Source organism: Adiantum capillus-veneris, chromosome 28 (genome assembly GCF_014529385.1).
Source record: "Adiantum capillus-veneris isolate H3 chromosome 28, ASM1452938v2, whole genome shotgun sequence".
Lineage (NCBI taxonomy): Eukaryota > Viridiplantae > Streptophyta > Polypodiopsida > Polypodiales > Pteridaceae > Adiantum > Adiantum capillus-veneris.
In genome coordinates, this window is record NC_140958.1 from 86,378,159 (window position 1) to 86,400,609 (window position 22,451).

Consider the following 22,451-nt stretch of genomic DNA (forward strand, 5'->3'; position numbering starts at 1 on the left):
GAGAGAGAGAGAGAGAGAGAGCCTTGAAAAGGTGCACAAAGACAGAACAGGCTCCACACCAATGCCACTACCTGCAAGCAAGCAGTGCCAGCAAGCGACTCGAATATTGTATTGCAAACCTTGGTGCTAGCATTATTTAGCAACAGTGGAATAAATCTGAAGAGCCAAAAATGTTTTGAACATTCAAGAAGCACAGATCCGACATTTAGAGCGGGACTTGAGGAGCCATCATGCTCAAAGTGGTATCATGATTGGTGTTTACCACCATGACATCCTGGTCTCCGCCACTAGCTGACAGAATGCTACTTCCGCACAGTTTAAGAAAGGTGCAAAATGCAGCTCTTCTCAAGCCAATTGATATTATTGGTTGCATTATTGTCATCCTTCAAAGGATAGCGATAGGGAGACAGGTGTAAAATCTACAAGTCCAGCCAAAATTCTGTAATGGCAACCTTTCCGAGTTATCTTCAAAGCACCAGGTATTCGACAACAATCTGTATTAATGACCATGTTTGAGTATTTTTTGTATTCCGGTTTGTGCTTGAGTTGCTTTGAGACAGTACACATGATAAAAGTTTTCACAAAGGTAAGGCATCATTTGAAAGTTGTTTGTTGACTTTTTTGCAGGAAGGGTCTAAGTAAGGTCACATTCCTGTAGCAATCAGTGAAACTTTGTGCTTTTTTGCACTCCTATCAATTTGCACTCCGAAAAGTTACCTCATTACCTGTTTGAACTCAGGAACCTTGTAGGCCATGCAAACTGACCATCAAATTCGACTAGACAATATGATGGGGGACGGAAAGCTTAGAAAAACTGTCATAAGTAAGCATGCTTATCAGGTGTTTGAATAAACTTACTGTTATAAGCATGCTTATCAGGTGTTTGAAAAGAACCCGTGATGTACATCTCCAACAAGAAAACGGCAAAGGAAAAACTTAGGCAATAGGATGCTAATAGATACCTAGTTGGACCCCCTCTTTTTTTTTATTTTAAAAAAAAACAAGCCGAAGAAAACACAATTATTATACCCAAAAAAACAAAGGGAGCGAAAAAATGCAAAAGAGCTGAACATCAAAACCTACACACATAACTGCAGGAAAGCCCAATTACAGAATGGGGAACTAAACAAATGCTGGAAAGACATGCCACCAGAAAGATAACTGATGATGCAGCATGCCCATGAGAATGATGAGATTATGAGCCTGGCAGCAAACATCATGGGAACATGTGACACAACACCAACGATTATGAGCTTGGCAGCACTAGGGATTCGGCTCAGCGAAGCACATACACAAGGTCTCCCTGAACAAGGATTTCCTTAGAAGGGGGATTAGTGTAGACATAAGAGACAATGGAGTTGCAATACCCCACAGGACGGTACAGCCCAAGAGCTAGCCATTGCTTCTCTTGCAACATCCCCACCACCATCTCCCCATACATCCTGCCTTCATACCCCTTTGGGACCTCCACCTGTTCCAGCCTTGCACCCTCTACCTGCTCTCCTCCTTCCCCTTCCACCACTTCTCCACCTGATATCATTTTTTCTGTTATTGCCACCGTGTTTCTGTTGAAAAAGAGCGCATACCTGCAACAACATTCAGCAATATGAATGCATCTCCTCTATTTATGCAACCAATAACCAGCACCCAACTAATCATAGAACACTGCATAACATGCGACATCGAAATGCACATTAATGCTCCACAATTGTGCAAAGTTTCATGTCGAACTTACAGCAAGAAAGTTAGAGAAGCTGAACAGAACCCTTTGCCTTCCATGAAGGCTGGAGCAAATAAAAAAGTCCCCGCACGATTGCGGCTGTAGAGCATCGGGTCAAAACATACTGCATTTAAGCGAAGCTTTGGGCGCAAATAGTGAATTTCAATCTCCCGATGCAACTCCACCAGGATGCGATCCCTCACAGGGTGTAATAATCTCTCCAGTGTAGCTGTGATCATCACGTTGTCCACGTCTAGCACAAGAGATGATGGTGTAAGCTCACCATTGTCCTCACTTGTTGGATCCTCGTCGATTGCAAGTCTGCCTCTGTGCGACAAGAGTACTACCTTTTCTGTCATGGCCACATGTCCAGCATTTTAGTAATTGAATGCATTTTAAGTTTCTAGGAGCAGTTTGTTTGCAGTTATGATTCCCACTTAGAAACAAGCACTATCCTCTTCCATTTTTAAAATACCTTGCCAGAACATGTAAACCACTTACAAAGACAAATCAAGCAATCAGTCCAACATTCAACAAGCAGGCACAGGAGTAGTGGCATTGGTCTTAGAAACCTTGCCAAGATTCAAAAGGCTTCTTCCTTGGGAGCACATGTTAATTCCTAGAAACATGCTTACTATTGGGAACTGATGATGTTAGTGGGGATGTCTAGGGTCTTTAGTATCTGTTAATATAAACAATACATTATGGAGCTGACGGTTAATTTCTCGTGTATGATTATTGAGTCCATTACAACGATAGACAGCCACACACACAACACACTCATACACAAACGAGCACAAAGATAACTTTTTCGAATTTCTATCATGGCTCCAGAGGCAGAGTAGAGTCCACCATAATAAATCACAAGAGAGCACTAAATCAACAGTTTAGCTACATCAGAAGGTAGATAATATGGCATACCCACGCCTACAATATAAACAATCAACACCACACCAGCTGGATGCATCTTGCAGGAAAACATGAAATCTGCATGTTAGCTAATACGACATTATTCAACATGCAGCATGCATGATGCATGCACAAGCATACATTAATTTAAAGGTCTGTACACTGGGTTTGCATCATGGTTTTGTATGTTGACTGACATATACCTTTCGATATGCTTCAAATAAGATCAGCCTGCAAGCAAACTGAGGACTTTCTGTGTAATTAGGTTCATATAGAAATGCCATTATATGCACAATAGGTAAAATACTACATTGCAAACACATGGAATGGTGCATAAATGGAGCAGAAATTACCTGCTTGCAGCACCCCAGCACGCAACAGGTCAATCTCATAAATTGGGGACCCACGAAGAAAATAAACATCATCAAACATGCCAACACAACCCCAGTCTGTGGCATTGGGGGTGTCAAGATGCATAATCACAATGGGTGGTTTGGGTAGGAAAGGGGTTCGCAATTGTTCCACAAAGTAAAATAGATTCATAGGCCACTTTCCCTGTACACATAAGAGTACATGAGGCCTGTCCAAGTTTACAAATGTCATAGTTCTTTCTTCCAGGTTCTTCCGGATGGTGGCAGCTCTTTTCCTTAAAACTGAGTAATCTGGCTTCTCCAGTTTCAAAGGCGGCCACTGAGTTATCAGATCCACAGCTTCTTGCAATGAATAGACCTTGGGATTCTCATCCCCTGTTTGCTGATTGCTTTCCTCATCGTGTGTTTCTTCTAGTGGTGCAAGAGTACCATTAGGCCCCAAAGTTGATGCACATACTATCTCGCGCAGCTGTGTTTGTAACTCGGCTTTGTGGCCAGAGCTCATTAGGCCAAAGCTACCTTGATGATTCTTTTCCCGCCGTTTACCTGAACCCGAGGAATTTGGACCAGATCTATATTCATCAGTTTTAGACCTTTTTTGCCTCACATCATGAATCAATAGATTGCCTCTATCACGAGAAGTAGTAAAATCATTGTGGCATGATTTGTATATGTTTGTAGCCCAGGATGGCAGAGAATGTTTTCCATACATTGAGACTTTTTCTGCTATAGCAAGGTCTTCAGCAATAACCAATCCAATGTCAGAAGACATGAGTATACGTCTTCTGGGAAAAAGTACCACTTCGCGTGTTTCCTCGTCAGTTAAGATATCCAAACCGAACAGAATGATTTCAAATTCACGATACACAATTTCTGCGGCCTGCCAATTGTTAGCAGCGGATGTTAGATAGGTTTTTGCATAAGTGTGCCTGCACAACTGACTAATAAAAGACGACTTGAAACCTACTCACCTCATCAAAAGACAAATAATTCTCGAAGAAAAATAAGGGTAAAATAACAGGATAAATTTCTTGTTGCTGCCCATGGCAGTACTGCTGAATCCAGCTTCCAGGAAGTGAATTGCGTAATTTCAGTCCAGACTTGAAGAGATTGATAACAAACGTCGATAGGCCCTTCACTTGACAACTGCAAAAGAGTTCACTACATGCATTGGACTGCAAAACATATTCCTCAATAACTAATTGTATTAACAAAGACTGGCCATTAGATAAAGCAGTGAAACAAGAACAGAATCCAGCCGAAAAGGGGTCCAACATTCACATGACTTATCACCTGCGAGCAAGAAGTTGATAACAGATGGCTTCTGGACACACAATCTCAATTCCACCATCTGCATCGTCCCATATGGGATTATCTTGGTTCTCTGGTTTCAACATTTCAACAATCAAACGCACCTTGGAGCCACAGAAACGATGCACTGACAGTGAACGCATTATTTGCATTGCATCCTCAGCATCTGGATCCTGATCTCATTTCACGGAAGCTTTTACCCTTCACAAGTTTCACCTGATGCTTTGCTTTCAATACAGATCTGTAAGCCTAACCTGTGCAAGATGATCCGCCATCAGAAAGAAAGCCGATGCAACGTTGGCACTTACACGTTCAAGATCAGAGTCCTTCAATGGGGTGCCTTCAATAAACTCAACACGACCTTTGTACTTTGTCAGCAAAACTTTAATCTCAAATCTGAAGTCAAATTCAAAAGAAAATAAGTGCTTTTTTGGCATGGCATGTGAGTCCCTGAAGAGGAAACCAAGAGAAACAAATGTGCAAAGAAAAATCAATTTGGCAGCATAACATTACGAAGGTTTGAAAGGAGCCATGATGACCAATCGAAGCGGAAAAGCTCGCATGTCTGCACACCAAAACTCAATTGCTCTTAATAACAATGATTGCTGCTAACCACTCAGACTCAAAAAATCAAGTGGTAGTCATGCTTATGAGAGACCTTTGGCATGAGAAGGATGATAGAACTCAGAGAGGAAGTCCTCCAATGCTCGATAGGATATGTTTCCGCTCATGATTATGAATCGTGATCCCACAACTTTCTGGACTGCATATTTGCCGCCATAAGGTCTGCAAAATGATGCACATTTTACAAAATGAATTGAGCTAGAGAAACGTGCTGAAAGAGAGTAGTTTTGGCTATGAAGAGTACTTTCTTGATGCGAGATCAAGGATTTTGTTGACTTCCACAGGAATGAAAACAACAGCAGCTATGATCACAAGGATGGCAATAAGACGTCCCCAGTTTGACTTTAGGGTAATGTCACCATATCCCACTGTGGAAACCTGTTCACTTGACAGATATTCTTCCACTGTGTCAATCGCCTTCTAATATTACAGCAAAAATGGGGTTTGATGATTACCCACCGTAACAATGATAAAGTAGAAAGCTTCAAAGAAGCTCAGGCATCCATAGGAGGGGCAGCCATTCGCGTCCCTGACAGATTGGGGAGTGGCTCGCCATTCTACCCATTGCAGTATACCAGCTGCTAAAAAAACTGGAAGTAGCAGACACAAGGTCCAAGTTAGACCTACGAGCCCTGAATATGGCATGATCTCATTCAAGTGACTGTACCCTATCTGCTTTTATTGATAGATGAACACTATTGAATTGCCACAGCACTCATGCAACGTCGTTCATATAGTACATGCTTTCTCAATGGTAGCATATGAATAACAGGAACGTAGCTATTATTCATTCTTTTCTAAACTTGAAGATTCTACTTTTTCCCTACCTTCTAGGAAACCTCCTCTTTTGTTTGAATTGTTTCCCCTAAATCTGAAAAATACCCTACTTGCAACCCATAATTTAAACTAGAATCGATTGGATTAAGACAGGTTCATCTCCCGAGACCTGATTGTAGACACGAAGCTTTGAGGTCCTCAGACACTGTTATGTCCAGGTCAGGAGAGGGATCTAGCCTAGGATATTGTTGGGATGGGTGTTTGGTGTCCAGGCGAACGTTGTTGAAAATCCCCCACCAAGATCATTCATTCTAAACAGTCACACATTGAACTTCACAATTCAGATGAATCAAATATTGGCTACAAAATAGATGGCAACTTTTGTTTTTAGAGAAATGGTATTTTTTCACCTGATCAAGCTAAATCTTTTAATTTGCTGGAAGGGTCTCACCCTCCAGACCCACAAAAAGCATTTCACGATTACCATGCTACCAAGGGGGGTGGAATGAGCTTCCCTAATGTTTAAACCTGCTTTGATGTATTTTACCGATTGGCCATGATAAATGTGATGAAATATCATGTAAGGGTGAATTATATTGTTCTAATCCAGGAAAAAGGTTTGCGTACCCACCCACCTTGATTGAAGTTACATAAAATTACTCCAATCACAACTATGCACCAACTCCTATCACACCTACCAATCACAACTACCCTCTCTCAAGATGTATATAAACCCATATAGTGATTTGTCTTTCATAGCAGTGAGATTAGTTTTCAAGTGTTCTCATTTCTCTTGGTCTTCTCAGCTTGAGTCTTGAGTATTTCATTAGCGTCTTGTCTACTTTCAGTTAGTGTTAAGGTAAGTTCATTAGTTCCACATGGTTTCAATAAGCCTTCTTCATTGATGAGCTCCCTCTTTACATCTTCCAACTCATCAAGCTAAGCACTCCATTCCAATGAATCCAAAACCTTAAAATGGCCCACATGGTGAGACAAGCTGATGATGTGGCGATCGTACGGACCCCCGCAAATTATGCTGAAGTGCTGACATGGCAGACTACTATATGGAAATCCCGCAAAATACGTTGGCTGATGACATGTAGCTGACTATATGGAATTTCCGCTTTTTGCACTAAGCGACTGGCACGAGGCACTTGTACGGATTCCAGCGTTTTGCGGCCCTGATTCACAGCAGCCAGAGCGCTAGCTTTTGGAGCAGTTGCTTTTTGAGTTAAGTACTTTTAGAACCTATGCTTTTGGGGCTCTGCTTTTAGCAACCCATGTACTCTTTATAAGTGCCCTATGGGCCAGTCTTCAAGGCATCTGCAAGCAGAGCTTGAAGAGCTAGTTCCATCGCGAGCTGTACCCACTTGAATCAATAATAAAGAAATACCGAAAGGGGTATATACCTAGATGAATCCAACATAAGCCCAGATTCACCCTTAAAGGAAAGTGCAAGGTATAGACCCATGGTAGTCACCCACAAGGCATTATAACCATCAGCTCCATCATGCCAATCTTTGGGGCCAACGCGTCTTGGCTCGGAACTCCGCCGCGCCGTGTCGTCTCTCTCAAATATTAAGTGTTTGAAATGTTAAAGTATGTAGATTGCCGCTCTATCTGTCTTTCCGTCCGATCACTCGCCAGAAGTGATTACAGTGTTATCAAAGCTTCAAGCGTGTGCTTTTCTAAAAGCATACCGGTAGCCGACACAAGAGTTGGGCATGAAGATGGCTTTCTATAGAGAGCACCTTCTCCAACTAACAAAGGATAAATATGTTATCAGACCGGCCTATATGGACACTCATTTATCCCATGGGATACAATGTGCTATTGGTCAGATGCACACATCATCGCATCAGCTAGAGATTGAGACTAGCAAATTTAGGAGAATATCAGCAACAGCCAGGATATGCCAATTGTGTCATATAGAGCCAGAGGCAGAGTTACATCACATTTGTCATTGTCCCGTATATTATGAGATACGAGCATAGTTTCAAGGAATGGCCATTTTCAGGTCTCCGTTCCCCATTCCCATCCTAATTTCCCATTCCAAACCCCCGTCCATGTTTCGGACGTGAGTATCGGAAACAGGGAATGGCATTTCATGCATGTTGCCGTTCCGCGTTCCCTGTTCCAATTTCCTGTTCCAAGTAACTATGGGTACAAGGCCGCTTTCATTGTCTATTCAAAGAGGGCTTTGGACCGTTGATGAGATATCAAGATCAGAGATGCCACATGTTTTTGCTAGAGCTGCACAGACACAGGAAGAGTCTCTTGAGGAGATCAAGCAATGGGAGACATTCACAGAGGGAGATCACTGACTTCTTTAGAGCAAGGACTTGGCAGTCAAATCAGCAAGCTTCACAGAAAACTTTAGAGCCCACCTATACCAGAGGAATATTACGACCCTTATGATTATCCAATGAACCATCCAATTTGTACTTGGTCTTGTAGACCTTTGACACAATGACCTTCCGCGTGGCCTTGTCTTGATGGATTCGAGCTCTTTTGGCATGGCCTCCTTCCACTTCGGTTGTGAAAGTGCCTCCTCAATTGAAAAAGGTATTCTATCTTTGGCAACTGAGGACATCAAGGCATAGTTCATTTGTAAAAGAGCTCGATTTGTCTCAACTTTTTGGACCACCGGAAAGAGCACACCAATCTAGTGTGGAACCCAAAATCGCAGCATCTAATGGAAAAATCATGCGAGGGTGAATTATCTTGTTGTAATTTAGAAAATAGGTTAACCTACCCAGCTACATAAAAGTACTCCGATCACAACTACCCACCAACTCCTATCAAAAGTACTCCAACCTCAATTTTTTGCAACCATGAAGACCACCGCATAGTACCTGGAGCACACCAATCTGGTGGAGAATCTGAAATCGTAGCATCTAATGAAAATATCATGCAAGGGTGAATTATCTTGTTGTAATTTAGAAAATAGGTTAACCCACCCAGCTTGATTGGGGCTACTCCAATCACAACTCCCCACCAACTCCTAACACACCTACCAGTCACAACTACCCTTATGATCTTGTAGATAAACTCATGTAGTGATTTATCTTTCATAGCAATAAAACCGTTTTCAGGTAGGCATTCTCAGTATGTGTCGAGTATTTCATTAGTGTTTTGTCTACTTTCAGTTAGTGTTAAAGTTAGCTGATTAGTTGCCCCATCAACAAGCGATCAGAAGGATTCCTAGACTACTCAGAGGGAAGTTGAAAGAAAGAACTTATAACAGCATACTTACAAAGCACAAAAACAGAGCAGTGACAGCTAATTGTCTCAGGATTTACTCACAAACACCAAAAGCGTAGGTAATGAGCAGGCAGATCTCTTGTGCCACTGCCCCCCCTGACAACACCCAAGATGACAAGAATGGCACAGCCCTGTCACAAAAACAAATACTCAGTTGCACACCACCAGCATATCTTACATCCAAAAAGTTAGCCTTCACAATGAACATGGCCAAAATCGATTTACATGAATGCTTTGCAGAAGGGTTTCTATCGAGAAAACATAAGTATGTAAACCGTGAACTAATAAACAAGGGTGAAGATAGCAATTGATGCGTAAGGCCAGCTTCTGGAGCCAACATGCAGATGGAAATTCTCAAAGTTTCTGTCATGTATTAACGTTGATCAGTCACCTATTCAAAAGTACTTCATAATATGGACCTGGACCTCAACACGTCGAAAGTCCAAGAAGCATGGTCTTTTTACTGGTGCACCAAGTCATCCTTTACCAGCTCAAAGTACCATTGCATTTCACTCACGATACATTGTAGCAAAGCAAAGGCCAAACAGAACCCTAGAAATTTTTGGAAACATAAAATATTTAGGCAGCGCTTTTACTCTTTTTGAGCCTCGAGGTCATGTATTATGCACTCTGCAATCAATAACACTGTATGCACTTTATGCTGTAATCACTCACACAGCAAGCTAGCATTGGGCATTGATTGAGGAGTCCAAGCAAAAGGTTTTTTCATCATAATAGCCACCTATGCATAAATCTTGAATTCTTTAACTCACCTTAGAAGCCGAAAAACCAAAAAAACCTCAGGTATTGCTGCGTCTGTCATAATTCCACTGCCAGTAAAACATCACCATCACGACCTTGTCAAGCACATCCACAATAACTATTAATAAGTAGTTGTGGACATATGAAGCAACTTACAGTTGTAAATAATTGGGCTGTGGAATTATATAGTGCACCTGAGTGTGAAGTATATAGGAAAAGTGCTTATGAAATCGATAATGCCATTTATGGAGAGAGCGTAATACAAACGGACTGGAGCACTGCATTGTAAGAAAGAACGAGGATCTCAATTGCCTCTCTCTCTCTCTCTCTCTCTCTCTCTCTCTCTCTCTCTCTCTGATGCCTCGACTGTCAAGAGAGCTCCAATGTATCAGCTCACGCTTTGTATCAGCTTTCACCCCACCCCTACCCACTATTTTCTTTTCAGTCCTTTGTACTTTTTGTACCCAGACCCTGGGAGATGACCTTACATTGGCACAAGTGGCACACATGCAAGAGTTGATGCCAGAGATCAGGGCAGCAAGAGAAAAGGGGAAAATCCCCTTTTATAGAGGAGGGAAAGTAGTGGTTCTGGAAAAGCACTCATCATGACGGTGCGAGACCTATGGGGCGACGCTCCGGATAGCGGCGTGGAATTGTAATGGATCATATAGGCTAGGTGTAGGTGCCTTTGAAGACAGCTTTAGGGACAGAGACATAGTATTCTACTCAGAGACACACCAGATACAGGGACAGCGTATGCCACATGTGGGGTTATTTATGGGAAACAGCTGGTCGACCAGACAAAAGATCTCTACAGGGTAGCCGGGGTTCAGGAGGAGTAGCAGTCTTATTTAAAGAAGAGCTGAAACCACTACTAGAGATCATCAGGAAAGATGAGCAAGCAAGGTATATGTGGGTGAGAATGAGAGCCGAGACAGGTAGATTTCTATATATCGCTATATGCTACTTCCCTCCAAGTACATCAGTCTACTCCTCACCTAAAGGACAGTCCCCTTTATCCATATTGAATAATGACATGCAAGAGTTGATGCCAGAGATCAGGGCAGCAAGAGAAAAGGGGAAAATCGCCTTTTATAGAGGAGGGAAAGTAGTGGTTCTGGAAAAGCGCTCATCATGACGGTGCGAGACCTATGGGGCGACGCTCCGGATAGCGGCGTGGAATTGTAATGGATCATATAGGCTAGATGTAGGTGCCTTTGAAGACAGCTTTAGGGACAGAGACATAGTTTTCTACTCAGAGACACACTAGATACCGGGACAGCTTATGCCACATGTGAAGGAGTATTTATGGGAAACAGCTGGTCGACCAAACACGAGATCTCTACGAGGTAGCCGGGGTTCAGGAGGAGTAGCAATCTTATTTAAGGAGGAGCTGAAACCACTACTACAGATTATCAAGAAAGATGAACAAGCAAGGTATATGTGAGTGAGAATGAGAGCCGAGAAAGGTAGATTTCTATATATCGATATATGCTACTTCCCTCCAAGTACATCAGTCTACTCCTCACCTAAAGGACAGTCCCCTTTCTCCATATTGAATAATGACATATGGGAGTTCTCTACAGATGGAGACATCGTTCTCTTAGGAGACTTTAATGCCAGAACGGCCAACTCTCAAGCAGTATTCTATGATACTTCTGAGGAAATACTCAAAGAAGTGGATTTATCACAGGAGGGGCTTACTAGAAACTCACAGGATAAAGAACACATTGAATATGGGAGACATCTCATGGAAATGGCAACTACACATGGTTTGGCCATACTTAATGGTCTAGAGAATTTCCCTTTATCTGGGGGATTCACATGCTTCCCGCACAGGCATGGGGCCAGTACAGTGGATTATGTCATGACTTCACCAAGCTTTATTTCTAGTATCGAGGACTTTAAGGTGGGTCCCAGACCGGTTGGGATTGCAGTGGATCATGCTCTCTTGACCTTATCAATTTCCTTCCAATACAATGCCTCTCAAGTACAAAGGAAGAAGACACACACAAGATATACTTTCACGCCAAAGACTGATTCAGTCTATGTGGAAAAGATCTATAATAGGATGTGGGCAGCCGAGCCACACATTGACCCGACTGTATGCATCCATTCTGGAACAAAAATTGAGTAGATGGGCAGAGAATGAGGGCATAAGGGCAACAAGACAAGCTGGATTCAGGAGGGGTTATTCCACTCTAGATCATATTCTTACGCTCAGAGCCATTATTGAGGAAGGAAGAGCAAGCGGGAGAAGGATGTATTGTTGCTTTGTGAATTTCGGAAAGCTTTTGATACAGTAACAAGGGCCAGATTGATGCGCAAAATGCAAGAGTTAGGGGTCCCCAAAAAGATTATTTGGGGGATCATGGCCTTATACGGGTGAGTAACTGGTTATGTACGCACTCCAGAAGGGGATTCCGACATTGTTCATTCCACCGTTGGAGTAAAGCAAGGATGCCCATTGTCCCCTACTTTATTTGGTATGTATATAGATGAGGTATTAGATTACAATGATAGAGAGGGTGACAAAGGTGCTCAACTTGCAGGATCATGGATCCCTCTGTTGTTGTATGCAGATGATATTGTATTGATAGCAGAATCACCAGATGGAATGCAGAGGCAACTAGATGTATTACATAAATTCACGGAAGACAGCGGACTATCGGTAAATTTGGGTAAAACCATAGTTATGGTGTTTAACACCACACCGCAGTGGGTTAGGAGATCGGCACCTACATTTGCATATGGCCAGGATACAATAGAGTACACAGATGCATACACATACCTTGGTGTGGTATTTACAGGACCGAAGTTTACTCTTAAGAAAGCAGGGGATGCTAGATTGTCCAAAGCCTCTGCGGCCTTGGGAGGGTTGGAGAGGATGTGTTCACAAGTGCAGTTTCAAGAACCACGAACAAAACTTTGGCTCTTTGATACTGCGGTGGCTTCGGCTATGCTTTATGGGGTTCAGATTTGGGGACCATCTGTGGATCAGGATAATTGGAAGTCAATGGAGAGACCTTTGGTATCTATGATTTCCCGAATGATTAGAGCCAAGGCCTCCGTACCACACACGATTACCCAAGCGGAACTAGCTGCCCCTCCGATAGAAATTGAAGCTCTTACCAGATCAGTGTCCTCTATACATGGTTTATGGGATACAAATAATTGCCAATATACTGGATTGGCCCTCGAATCCTCTCGACAATTAGCAATGAAAGGAGATGCATCATGCTGGTATGGCGCAACTGTCCTCGTGGTTTTAGAGACACGGGTTCAGTATGGAAAGATTACCCCCCTTCCAATACTCTCTTGAGGCTCCATCACTGGCAATCACACGAACGGAGATTAATAAAATCATCCGCCAGGATCTTATACAGTTGGACACTAAGAGGACATGGGTAGACCCTACACAAGAATTGGGCACGAAGATGGCCGACTACAAAGAAAACTTCCTACAACTATCTGAAGATGGTTTTGTGATTCGCCCGAGCTACATGGATACCCACCTGTCTCATGGTTTGAGATGTGCTATTGGTCAGATTCGTACATCCTCACACCAGTTGGAAATTGAATTTGGCAGATTTGGGGAAATCCCACATGAGAGCAAAATTTGCAAGTTATGCGGAATGGAGCCGGAGACAGAGTTACACTACATATGCCATTGCACCGTATACTATGAGATACGCGGGCGTTTTCATTGCCTTTAAAGAAAGCTTTGGACCTCTAGATAGAGTCATGCAATACCAAGATCAAAGGTGCTTAGGCCTGTACCTACTGGAACTACATCGGCAGAGGGATAATCTAATGAGAAGACAAAGAGCACTACAACCTCAGAGGCAGATCACAGATTTCTTCGGATCGAGAGAAGCAGGAATGAAAGGAGAAGCAAGAGGCCAGCAGCGAGCACAAAGGAGTACCCACATTCATACCAAAGGCACCCTCATTGACAAGGCGATTGAGCTTAGTAAATCGAGACGACCACGACCGAGATGCAGAAGCACACTTTATCGGAGGAGACTACAACAAAGGATTAGAAGCATTCTAGCCAGACACCCAGAATGCTCTTAAGAAGTTTATCTAATACTTTGTATTTAGTTTTTCGCATTTGTTTTCACACTCACACTTTTCAGACATTGTAACAGATTCACCACTTTTGTATCAGTTTGGTCTCATAGGTCACTCTGGCCTTTTGAAGACGTTAATATAACATTTCATTTCATTCTCTCTCTCTCTCTCTCTCTCTCTCTCTCTCTCTCTCTCTCTCTCTCTCTCTCTCTCTCTCTCTCTCTCTCTCTCTCTCTCTCTCTCTCTCTCTCTCTCTCTCTCATCATGGCCCAAGCTTCCGCATCAAGTGAATGTGTGTCCTTGGGCACGAAGAAGAAGAAGGACAAAGCTTCATGGTGGGACGAAATGCATTCTCAAGTGTTGGGAAAGGCCGGTGGTGCACGTGAATGGAAGTGTAAACTATGAGGCTATGAACGGCAATCCGGCACAACTAAAGTACGTGCTCACCTCCTTAAGCTAGAGGGACAACAAGTAACAATATGCAAGGCAGTCAACGAGCAATTGTTGAAGGTATTCGAAGCCAAGGATGCCGCCATCGAAGCCAACAAAGAGAAGAAAGACGCGGCCAAGCCGAAGCATCCCGCAATCGACCCCAACTACTTGGTCTTTCTCTCTTCTACACCTTCTTCATCGATCGATGGTGATAGTAATGCGGCAACGGCGGAGACGGGGGCTACATCATTTCGATTGCCATTTTCAATGACCAATACTACTCCAGTCTCCACTCCCAAACCTCACCAACGCACCTTACATTCCACTTGGGATCCAAATAGAAAGGAGGATGTGGAAGCAAGTGTTGCACGCTTTTTCTATCATGATCACATCCCCTTCATAGAGGCTCGGTAAGACTATCATTCTCTCATGATTTTCCATCTTAATTCTCATCCTCATCTAAATTGTAAATCCTAATACCTCTTGTGTGCACTGTGTAGGTCGGAGTACTTCAAGACAATGTGCACGAGGATTGGAGAGTATGGGGCACGCAATGTGCCGCCCTCTTCGAGACCCTCCGCACTACTCTACTCAATAGAGAGAGGCCGTTGTGGCTCAACATGAAGAGGCAATGGACGAAGTATGGCGTGACCCTCATTGCGGATGGATGGAGCGACACAAGGAGGAGGTCCATCCATGGCATTGTTGCCTATTTCAAAGGAGAGATATATTTTGCCCACTCCCATGACGCCACGGAGACAAGGAAACCAACAGAAATCCTTGCGGGTGAGTGGGCCTCGGCCGTAGAGACCATTGGGTCAGACCTTGTGATAGGTCTAGTCACCAATGGGGAGGCATCAAACAGGGCAGTCGGAGCTATTTTGGAAGGCGCTTATCCTCACATCACGGTGTCCTTTTGCATGGCACTTTGCCTTAACAACCTCTTGAAGAATTTCAACAAACTACCTTGGATAGAGCATCTCATTGCATCCACGTCCAAGGTGGTTGCTTTCATCAACAACCACAACATACTTCGAGCCGAGTTCTTGAAGCGATCGAGGGACAAAGTGCTTCTAAAGTTTTTTGAAACACGCTTCGCCTACAACTATTTAATGATAAGCCGCTTTGTAGAGTGTCAAAGTGCAATGCGGCAGCTCTTCATTAGTACAGAGTTTGTTGAGACTACCCATGCAAGTACAGTCGCAGGGATCATTTGTACAGGGAAGGTGGAGGATCCTGCGTTTTGGGAGTCCCTAAAGAGTATATGGTGAAACCAGTGATCCACTTGCTTAGAGTGATGGATGGTATGCAACCTTGCATTGGCAAGGTCTATGAAGCAATGGATCGCATGGTTGAGGCCCTTGAAGAGCAGAAGAAGGACCCAGATAGGCTCGAAGAAATCAAAGACCTTTGCAGTAGCAAGTGGAATGCCTATAGTTCATCTCTTCATGGTGCAGCTTTTGTGTGGACCTAGAGTTCCAAGGTGCAGAGCAAGAGCATGATTCGGAGGTAAACACATTGGAATATCATCTTGAAGAAGCTTCACTCTGATCGTGACATGCAACGCAAAATCAAGGATCAGCTTGCATTTTACAGGAATATGCAAGGATCATTTGGGACAGCCGATGCCCAAATTGATTGCACCAAGATTTCCTCCATCTTGTGGTGGCAAGAAAATGCGAGCATTCATATCCCCAAATACAATAACATCACCTTCACGTTTGAAATAAGAAATGTCCTCTTTTTAATCAAATGTGCTACTCTCTAGGGTCTAGTGTTTTAATTTTAATTGCTATTTGTTATGAGATATATATATATATACACTAATATTTTAGTGCCGTATGGTATTCCACGTATGGAATCTTGGGGGGGTCTGAATCGGGCTTATATCAAGCTTCCATACCCGCCCGAGTGAGACGCATGGTTGCCGCATGAAAAAACTATGCAACTGTTATTTAGCACTCTAGCCTCTACATGTCTTTTTTGTAGCGCCTTGGATGGCCTTGTAAGCCATCTTTATAATCTATGATCTATCATCTTTTTGTTCCAAACTTTCGTGTGGAGTTTGGACTCTATTCTTCAACTTTGAGTTAATGTTCTTTTTATGAAGAATCAAGATGCAAGATGATGCCAATTCATGTATTGTGTATTGCGCAATCGCGGGTAAGCCTTACGACCGAAGAATCATTGCATAGCATACCTAAATAGGATTCTCTTTGACTAATGGGTGTACATGGCTCTCTACTAACATATAGGTTAAATCCAACCTAATTTAAGCATACTTAAAACTTACCGTTTCGGCCTCCGTTCCCGTTCCGCCTTTTTGAGGGGGAGGCTGTTCTGGAAACTTCCAAAGGCCCCCCTTCCCGTTCCGGGTAACTTTGAAGCACACGACTGGAGCTCTAATACCACTATAACAGGAAGGCACCACATGCCAACGGAAAAGAACAGACTGAACAAACTTTTAAGCACTTCAAAACAACTTAACTGAGAGAGAGAGAGAGAGAGAGAGAGAGAGAGAGAGAGAGTGCAAACAAGGAGTGGCAGAGTTTCATCCCAAGAGAGCGCTAGCCCCAAGCCCTAGCATCCCTTTCGGTATTTCTTTATATTGCTTGAACTCAATACAAGAGCAAGGTCACCTATCTACACCTTCACCCGGAAGATTACCAGATAGTGAGCCCTTGCCATATATCTAAAGGCCTTAGGCCTCTCAAAAGCAGTTCACATGAAAAGCTACAAATCCCAAAAGCATCTAGTTCATAAGCTAGCCCTAGAACAGTCAGCATAAAATACGAAAAATCCGTACAATTTGCCATGTCAACAACCAACAGCGCAAATTACGAACATTCATACAATCTGCCACGTTGGTGCAACCAAAGTTGATCCGAGCTAGGAGATGGTCTATGTCAGGCAGAGGCAGCATGTGAGTACAGTGCAGAAGGCTAGGGCAGGTACCAAGGCCCTAGGCAATCCAAGGATAGCGGAGGTGTATGCTCGAAGTGTTTTTTTAGGCCAAAGGTGTGCTGCAAAGAGCCAAGCAGGTTGGTGGCCTTCTGTGCCCGAGATGTGGGTTTTTTGTGCTATAGTGTAGTGATATGTGTGCTCTAGAAGCCGGTCCAGACGGCTCGTCAAACGGAGCACCGATGCTCAAGATATTGCAGTTTAAAGGTAAAGTGTGTAGCAGATCCCCGACGGATAGGGCAGCTAGGGACAGGTGGTCCGAGCTGATGTCAGTGCATACATGTGTAGAGCTCGAGTTGTGGAGCATGCGTGTCTTCCCGGATCGCAAATCGGAGCTCTAGTTAGCAAGATATGGTTAGTTGAAGATTTTCACGGGGTCGGGTTTGAGCCCACCTGACCGCATTGAAAAATGTGTCATTTGACAGTTTTTCGGCCTCGCCCAGGTTCTCGGTGGAAGTGTTCATCAGGAGGAGCTAGCACGAATCGACAATTCGTCAAACGGACACTTGATCAGCTAGGTGTGGCAGGACGAAGTCGGGAGGTACTATCAAGGGGAAAGTAGCATATGCTTTTTCGCATTTTTTGCGGCCACAGATGACGGCATTGGAAATCTCAAAGTGGGACAAGAGGCAAGCAATCTGAAGACGAAAACAGGGGGTTTCCTCGGGTCTTTACAGTTTGCAGATCGGGTCAGTAGGCTATTGGTGGTAGCTTGACCAAGGAAGACCAAAAACTGGCAAGGCAAGAAGGTTTTTTTACAAAGGGTAATGAGTTTTTTGGGGCAGCTCACGGGCAATTGCCACGTGTGGAAGTGTGTGTCCCCCCCCGAACCGACGGTGTGTTGTCTGAGAGTGAGATTGAGTTGCTGTGTGTGTGTGTAAGGGTGGAGACAGGCCATGGCAATGGAGATCGAGCAGGCGGTGGTCTGCTAGTGTCGATTGTTTCTTTGAAGGTGTTTTCTGAGAGAATAGGGGTGTTGTGGATCCCCTAAGCTATAGAGAGGCCCTTGTGTTTGTGCCGGGTGTGTTCCCCCATTCTCCCTCTCCAACGTCATCAATCAATGTGATTTGCAGAGTGTCCGTACCACTGCCACATTATCACTTGTTTTTGTGTGTGTGTCTTACTTTATTTTAGTCTTAGTCACTTGAGCCCCATCGGCGGGGTCCCATAAGTTGGTGGGAATTGGTGGGAACTTCTTTTAGAATTAGGCCACACGGCAAGACTTTGTAAGTCAGTAAAACTTCTTCTGCTACTTCTGCTTCTTCTCTTAGTTTAGGCCCCTCGGGAGGAAGGGGCGAAGGAAGAGAGAGAGAGAGAGAGAGAGAGGGGGGGGGGGGGGGGGGGGGGGGGGGGGGGGGGGGGGGGGGGGGTTTGTTGTTGTTTATCAATTAGTCTCATGGCTTCCCTCCCATTCGTCTTATTATCAAAGACAAACAGGTAACGCATGCATTGCAAGCATCTAAAAATCAAAGTTACTGCCACAGCCCAAAAGTAAAAGAAGTCTCACCAACGCTCCAGAAACCTAATTTATTCAGCCCGTTTAATGCCAAATAAAATTATAACTACCCTCTGTAAAATTTGAGATGGATTTGGTTTCTTGTCATCCAAGCTTGAGGTTTCTTGGCTGAACAAGCTTTGATCAAACCCCTCTCTCTCTCTCTCTCTCTCTCTCTCTCTCTCTCTCTCTCTCTCATACGTACACAATGACCGAAAGTGATTCGCTTGCCTGTAAAGCTTGATGATATAATCCAACAAAAAGAAGAAACTGCAGCAAAACTGGACTTTGGTAATCCATTTAGGGTTTCCTGCCGTGTACCTGCAGATTACCAACGTTGATGAAGTTTGAGAACCAGTAAGACAATGAATAAAATGTAAGACAATGAATAAAGTGTAAGACAATGAATAAAATGAAGGCAACAATTAGAGAGAACAAATTCAAACGCACGTTGTGCGCACGTAGAGTGCCAGTAACAAGGAAGCAGCAATGCACTCTAGCTGCAAAAGTCACAAATTGTAGTTTATCTTTGTCAGTCTGCTACTCTTCAGCTGTCCTTAAGCATGGCCTTCATCACACTAATCAAGGTTTAATGATTGAAAAAAAAAAAAGTCTGTTGATTATCTTTGCTAGCTAAATTATGTTCAGTAGTGCTCAATCATTAGACCACAAAGGACGCTTGATAGCAATCAATTGTGTGATTGAGCAATTTATCACATTAGATAGAATGAGTTTCGACGCTTGGTCATAATTAATACAACGATCAGGTTTACATTACCAACAGGAAGATCGAGCTCAGCAGAGGACCACGGAGACCAGCTCTCACTCTTGTAGAAAGGGCCACCTTGCCATACAAAATCGATTCATGGTAGGTAGCGAGCACATCCTACACACAGACAAAACAAAACAGCCATCGTTTTCAACAGTACTGCCCTCATTCACCAATAGACTAGACATGGATATGGAGGCCGTACCTTGCCTGCAGCAATCCGCTTGCCATGGCTCTGCTTAGGAAGTGATATATGGAAGAAACGACAAAACATGGAGAGAAGTTTGGCCAAGAAGAGAAGAGGAGAGCATGCCTGCATCGAGGTGACCACAGAGCGGCCATCGGCACCACTGTCTTCAACATGGATGCCGAAAGAAGAAGGGTACATACTGTGATTGAAATTAATATCGTCTCCATCACCATGCTCCTTCTCCTCAGCAGACAAGTTGTGCGCTCCGCAGGCAGATTGCCGGCCTGCAGAGAGCACCAAGGTCTTCTCCTTTTCAACCTTCTGTTGGCCCTTCACGATGCCACCCTGTGAGTCCTCTTCGCTGACACTCTTGAAGCTGGGAATGAGCACTTGTAATCTGTCCAAGGAAGTCTTGCCCACCTTTGCGGCATCCTCAACGGGGACATGTCGAGCACCTCCTTCCTTGCCAGGCCGCCTGAATGCAGAGATGCGAAAATCAAATGATAACTACTACCGTCCTAATCTCAAATTTAAGCGAAGAGATATGCAGACACGATGATTGAAAACAGCAACATAAAGCTGCGTTAATAGCGCTCTCTCTCTCTCTCTCTCTCTCTCTCTCTCTCTCTCTCTCTCTGAGCACCTGAAGCTTTGTAGGCGCTTCGTCGAGTAGAGAGCGGAAGGGCGGGAATGGCTTTCAGAAGGAGACGCCATGCTGCCAGATCCGGCAAGCAGGCTGCAAGGAAGAGCAGCGGCAGCTTAAATGAGCATGCTACACACACACAGGTAGATTCAGAGAACAATCTGATCCTGTGTCACTCTGTGCGTGCAGAATCCAGATAGAGAGTGTTGTGGCCCGTGGGCCCAGAGAATGTAGAGGAAGGTGGCATTTGCTGCGCTTGGCCGGTGCAAGCCTAACCGGGCAACGTCAGCTTGGATGGTGCACATGCACTTCGTCGCCATCTCCAGGTGTCATCAAGGCTCTTGCAGATGAGAGCCTGGGCCCTGAACTTTGAAGAGAGAGAGAGAGAGAGAGAAGCAACACTGGAGTCTGGACCCATTTTGTGCCCATTGTACACGCTGGCAAGGTGTATTGTGAGAGAAAAGAAGCGGGATTCTAGTTTTGAACAAGAGGGAGTGTGATGTGAGAGAAACTTTGAACTTTTCATCGCGAGAATCAGAGACAGAGAGGAATCAGAGGACATACTCGCCTTTCTCGCCTTGTTTTTCGGCGCTCTAGCCACCTTGGTCACTTGCCCTCCCTTCAAAAGCTCAAGGTCTGCCATGCCTTTGTCTGCATCGTCCAAGTCAAATCCTCTTCCAAATTGGTGCTCACGCGCACTCCCTCAGCACTATAGGGCAGGGGCCATTTAATGAAGCCCAAGCAGTTGAATCCACGACAGCGAAGCTAGGACACAGAGATCGAGATACGTGCAACCGTAGGATGTTCGGGTAAACCAGAACACTAAAAAGTAAACTTGGACAAGCAGGGCCCAGGGGGGCCGTCCAAGTTTATTTATCATTATATGGTTTGCCCATATGGCAATGTCCCTATCTTGCGGGCATAGCAGTTAGTGCATTGGGCTCTCATTGTGGTGGCGAGGGTTCGAGTCTCCATGTCCGCGATGGGCGCCCATTTTTTACCACCCTCAATCCTCCTCAAGATTTCCCCTTTCTACCTGCGCCGCCGATCCCATCTCTTTCTACCCGTGCCCTATAGTGTCGTGGCACGCACTCCCTTGTCTATAAGTGTCACGGGGGAGACAAGGGATCAACGGCTAAGGTCTAATCGGCCGTTGATCCATCTCAATGAAAACAAAATAGGCCTTCCTGCGTCGCCTCAAGCCTTCGAACCCACGACCTCCCACCCACAGGCCCGTGCCCTATCCACCTACGTTGACGCGCGTCGTTGCTCATATGGCGAGCTTGGGTGTATAAAACCCTACCCCCCCCCCCCCCCCCCCCCCCCCCCCCCCCCCCCCCCCAGTTGCCTCGATCCGACGGTCCAAATCATTCGCGCCGCCGATAAGGAGCCCCTATTGTCAATCCCTTGTCTCCCTTCCCGTGTCACTTATAGACGAGGCACGCAGCCTCTACTTTTAGGGTGTTTACACACAGCCTAAATAAAAATGGTGACCGCCCATAACATGCCAACCAGTTAAACATAGTGGGCACCTAAATGGCACAACACTTTACACACTCGCCAACTTATCTAGCATTAAGGCGGGCAGCAAAATGGCGAATATGCTTACACACGATCACCAAAATTAACAAAACGACTCAGAATGTACACAATCACCAAAGCAAATTCAGTACATCAAAAGCATGGATTAATTACGGCCAAAATTAACTAATCACCAAAATCAAAGCAAATTCGTCGCAAAGCAAATTTGATGAATTTGTTGATGCGAATTCAACACATCAAAAGCGTGGATTTTTTTACGATCAAAAACCACTCTTGACAAACAAGAATCTAAAAAACAAATCAATGGACCAAACAAGTTGCAATTCCATTACATCAATCCTCTTATAAACATCAAAACATAAACATTAAGATCTATTGACAAAAACAATTTGTTCTCAACTACACACTTCCACTGCACCACAGTATTTTTCTTTCCACCTTTAGGATGACCATCACCTGCGAGACGACAAGCAAAGTCACAGCAATTGGCATGACATAACCTTTTCAAAATCCAAAACTTGCCATAAGAGAAGATTAAATAAGACAATTTGGTTTAGCATATGTAACCAAGAGCAACATCTTGATTTTTAACATTGTTGTCCGTTTG

At 44.1% G+C, this 22,451-nt stretch overlaps 1 protein-coding gene across 3 annotated transcripts; it reads right to left on the reverse strand.

The window, feature by feature from the left end:
* Positions 1–1,066: 1,066 nt before the first annotated feature.
* LOC147420819 (uncharacterized) lies at positions 1,067–20,862 on the reverse strand. 3 transcript variants are annotated; one of them, XM_086504078.1, is made up of 18 exons: positions 20,303–20,862; positions 19,675–20,134; positions 19,479–19,586; positions 19,151–19,200; positions 18,932–19,021; positions 9,933–10,016; positions 9,750–9,806; positions 9,019–9,107; positions 5,395–5,525; positions 5,180–5,313; positions 4,970–5,097; positions 4,825–4,876; positions 4,566–4,707; positions 4,294–4,484; positions 3,972–4,146; positions 2,983–3,880; positions 1,736–2,072; positions 1,067–1,586 (listed from the first exon to the last, which is right to left on the reverse strand). In XM_086504078.1, exons 1-18 carry the CDS (start codon positions 20,371–20,373, stop codon positions 1,277–1,279), a joined length of 3,507 nt encoding a protein of 1,168 aa, XP_086360204.1. In that variant the 5' UTR covers positions 20,374–20,862; the 3' UTR covers positions 1,067–1,276. The 3 variants fall into 3 exon arrangements, with proteins under 3 accessions (XP_086360204.1, XP_086360205.1, XP_086360206.1); XM_086504079.1 differs by lacking the exons at positions 19,675–20,134; positions 20,303–20,862 and having other exon boundaries at positions 9,895–10,016; positions 19,479–19,567; XM_086504080.1 differs by lacking the exons at positions 19,151–19,200; positions 19,479–19,586; positions 19,675–20,134; positions 20,303–20,862 and having other exon boundaries at positions 9,750–9,833; positions 18,932–18,986.
* Between the last annotated feature and the right edge of the window lie 1,589 nt (positions 20,863–22,451).

Coding starts and splice junctions, on each gene's coding strand:
- LOC147420819 (XM_086504078.1), bottom strand. CDS start 20,373: ATGGCGTCTCCTTCTGAAAGCCATTCCCGCCCTTCCGCTCTCTACTCG. Junction 10,017..18,931: donor TATATCATCAAGCTTTACAG/GCAAGCGAATCA, acceptor CTTACAATGCAG/TGCTCCAGTCCGTTTGTATT. Junction 5,314..5,394: donor TCTACTTTATCATTGTTACG/GTGGGTAATCAT, acceptor TCAAGTGAACAG/GTTTCCACAGTGGGATATGG.